At 43.0% G+C, this 3,639-nt stretch overlaps 1 protein-coding gene across 2 annotated transcripts; it reads right to left on the reverse strand.

Moving 5' to 3' along the window:
* Nucleotides 1-636: 636 nt before the first annotated feature.
* LOC147619693 (uncharacterized) lies at nt 637-2,054 on the reverse strand. Of its 2 annotated transcripts, none has more exons than XM_086773601.1 (4): nt 1,718-2,054; nt 1,253-1,573; nt 1,118-1,154; nt 637-989 (listed from the first exon to the last, which is right to left on the reverse strand). In XM_086773601.1, the coding sequence occupies exons 1-4, from the start codon at nt 1,815-1,817 to the stop codon at nt 812-814; spliced, it is 636 nt and encodes a 211-aa protein (XP_086629727.1). In that variant the 5' UTR covers nt 1,818-2,054; the 3' UTR covers nt 637-811. The 2 variants fall into 2 exon arrangements, with proteins under 2 accessions (XP_086629727.1, XP_086629726.1); XM_086773600.1 differs by having other exon boundaries at nt 1,118-1,169.
* Nucleotides 2,055-3,639: the final 1,585 nt, after the last annotated feature.

Here is a 3,639-nt window from a genome sequence, read left to right on the forward strand (position 1 = left end):
ATAGGCACACTAATTTGCAACGGTTATAGACAATATAGAAAGAATAGGAGATAAGGTAGACTCAACCTCTTAAAAGCAAAAGGTCCTTCATCTTACTCTCATACTAATCAATCCTCAGTTTTGAAGACTTCATAGGGCTTTTTTCCCTCAAGATGAAGAGGACTAGGTTAGATGTGTAAAGGAGGGCTGCCCACACGTGTCATTATTAAAAGCAAACTTGGGGACTTGTGCTCTATCCAAGGCTCTTTAGGTTGGGGCTCGAGCGACGAGATCCTACAAAGCGCTTTAAATGTCCTCAAAACTCGAACTACAGTTGGTGTATCCGAAGAGGAACTTTAAACCTACACAAAAATGTTTTGGATTTGAAGGGACAATTCATATGCTATTTATTTTAGGGTTTAAATTTTCGTTTCTTGAAAGGTACACGGACGTACCGTGTCGTATGGACACGACACTAAATTTTGCTGGCGCGTGTACGAAAGAACAATTTGGCGCAGCGCTCGTGAATGTACGTGTGGCAGGCAGTGTAGCCTGTTGTTTGTGTTACTTGCGTCCTCCATTAAGCTCGCGAGGACGACCAGAATTATTATGAAACTGTAGAGCTCATCAGCAACGGCGCTGCTTTAGGCAGGGAGAAATAGAAGCCATTTTTTACAAGTAGAGAAAGAGTTAACATTACAAAAGACGATGCTGCCTCTTCCATAATCAGCATGACCAGCAGGTAGATTACACATGCCATCCACCCATGAGAACAAAACCACCTTGCCCACAAGGGGACCTAGACTCTCTCTCTTTCTCTCTCTCTCTCTCTCTATGACCTCATTTGTATCAAGATCATTACCAACACAATGCACAGGCAAGTTGAGGCCCCATGCAGGCTTGCCACAGCTTTACAAGTGCCACTAGGAGATGGAGCTGGGCTGCCCAGGAAAGGGAACGTACTGCTGAAGGGTGGCGGCAAGGTGGAATTCACAGATGGAGAGCTCACACTAGACAAAGTTCAGAAAACACCACCACCATTAACACTATTATTAACGCCAAAAAGAAGGCATCCATTAACTAAACTTCACTGCAATCTCACGAATATATATAGAAATAGAGGTGTTCTGGCAGATACCTTGTTGCACTCGAGGGGTAGACGCAGGTACCACTACCTGTGGCCCAAGTAGCTAATTACATCAAGATTAACTACGAATTAAGCCAAGGAAACGTGTAGTTTAGTATAGATGTAGTAAGGTTTAAAGAGAAGTACTTGGGTTGGTTTGAGTGAGGGTTGCGAGACCATTGAAGTCACAAGCGCCAGAGACTCCGTTTTGCTTATAATAGTAGAGGGTGAAAGCGTAAGATGCATGGCTGCCTACTGTGTCAGGCTGGAAGCAAGAGCCCCCTTGTTGAATGGCCGAACAGTCCACGCTGCCCAGACTGGAGCCCGAACCGCACGTCCAATCCAACGCATTCTGAAGATTAGTTGGATCTGCATTGGATTTGGCCACGCAGAACAGAGGGCTGGCTTGCAGTTCTCTCCTATGGGGCATATCAATCTCTGAAGAAGGAACGAGTGCCCTCGCAGCACCTGCAGTTCAATCACACACTACTATGACCATTCAAGATGCTGAGGCAAACCCTAGTATAATTCTGTTGATTATAAACACGAGCAACGTTTGTGCAGACTTCACATTTTAAGCGCCACAAAAACAATGCTTCAGGTAAGTAGTACCACAAAAGGCAACAGCTAGAAGGGAAAGGGTGTGCAGCAAATTGAAGGAAACAGGTCTGCAAGAAAGGAGCTTCGGCTTTGTAGCAGGAGCAGCAGCCATTTGAGAGGGTTTTTGACTGATGGTAGCACACCAGAAAAGCTCTGCTGCGCCCGCTTATAGCAATCAACTGTAAGATTTTAGCAAAAAATATAGTGCGTTTACGGGAAGAGGAGCAGGCTATTCAGAAGGGTTACACGGACAAGCAATGCGGTGGCAACAAAGAGTTGGAAAACTTAAAATGAAAATAAAGGATCTCACTATTTCAGAACTCCACAGTTGGTTTTTTTTTCCCCCCCCAACCCCACGCCTTATGGGGGTCGAGTATTAAAATGAGAATAAGAATTAAATTATTGTGGAATATTAAAAAGTTGAGCATGGCATAAATGCTGTGTTTTATTACGTTTCATGGGCGGGCGGCTCGAGAGAGTGCGAGTCAGAGGGTGGCGGGACGATGACGATGATGATTTCACCGAGAAAATGTTAACACGAAATTAATTATATAATAAGATTTAACAAATACCCAAGGCAAAGCTTTATTACAGCACAGCACGGCCCTGCACGGTGCAAGCGCGCGCGCGCGCTCTGTCTTTCTAACTTTTCTGTGTGTGGGCGCTACAACGGCTATATCGCTCCCATCAAAAATGAGACATGAGACCTCTATGGTAACGTTAGAAACGTACCATTTTATTGAAAAATTAAACTTAAAATATAAGGGAAATGCAAATGTGTATTTTTGTAATTTGTGTCCCGTACGTGTGTGTAAAAAAGGGTATTCGTGACCCTCATGTAATAAAAATCGTCCAGCCTTTTTTTTAAGAAAATGCAAATGTGTATTTTTTGTAATTTGTGTACCTTCTTATGTATACAAGAACATGTCACATTTTAGTTTTAGCTATATGCCGAGTCCGAAGAATAAGAGCCCTGTGGGCCGTCGTCCCCCATGGCTTATGAGAGGAGGAGCGGGTTGAATGCAGCTACCTTCGTTCGTCCCACCAGCTCCACCAGCTCCAATTTGCTCCTAGTAGTTTAAGACACGAAAAAAATAAAAGGACAATGATTTCCTTTCTCAAGTGCTTCAAGATAGAAATAGATTGTATAGCTTTAGCCCCCGCTAGAAAAGCCCTTTCTTTTGCAAGGATTCGAAGGGTTTCATAAGTGTAGCTTGAAAAATGAGGAAAAGTTTTTTTTTATTATGCTCTCTCCAAATATAACATAAAATCAACCCTTTTAAAAAAATTTTAAAAAAATGAGGAAACCCTTTTTCTAGCTAAATCCTCACTCCTACTACCCCTATAACCTTTGGCAAAACTCAACTCTAATACTACATGCCATGAAACAAGTTACAACCATTATGAATATATATGGGACTTCTATTAAGTATGAAAAGATATACAAAAGGGAGATTTCAAACCAAACAAAGGGGGAAATCTCAACCAATCAAGTGCCTTGTACTGCCAACAAGGTCCCATATAATAACAGTGAAAAAGATGTCATAATCCCACTCTCTCTGGTCGTGCTTTCTCTTCGCATCCTTGGAGGATCCTTGGATTCTAGCCCAACTGGCCATGACGGTGTGGATGATATCACTTCAAATCTTGCAAATGCACTATGACTCATAAGCCAAAGTGCCCTCAATGGACTCAATTCATCTATCCTTCCAAATGTGCTAGGTCAACAGTGGTAGCAATAATCTCCCATGCAATGTCCAAACCTTTGTGCAGGTTGGGAGTATCTTCTATCTATAATATAACAGACCTTCTGTCTAGATGCCACGTATTCGTTTTTTTTTTTGCCCTGCCAACCTACCACCCGAATGCACGGGGCCCTCACTTGCAGCATGCATCCCCACGTCAACCTGCCCACTACCCACCCTCCATGCAAG

The sequence above is a fragment of the Cibotium barometz genome, chromosome 33 (assembly GCF_041138505.1).
Source record: "Cibotium barometz isolate CiBa-2024 chromosome 33, ASM4113850v1, whole genome shotgun sequence".
Taxonomy (NCBI): Eukaryota; Viridiplantae; Streptophyta; class Polypodiopsida; order Cyatheales; family Cibotiaceae; genus Cibotium; species Cibotium barometz.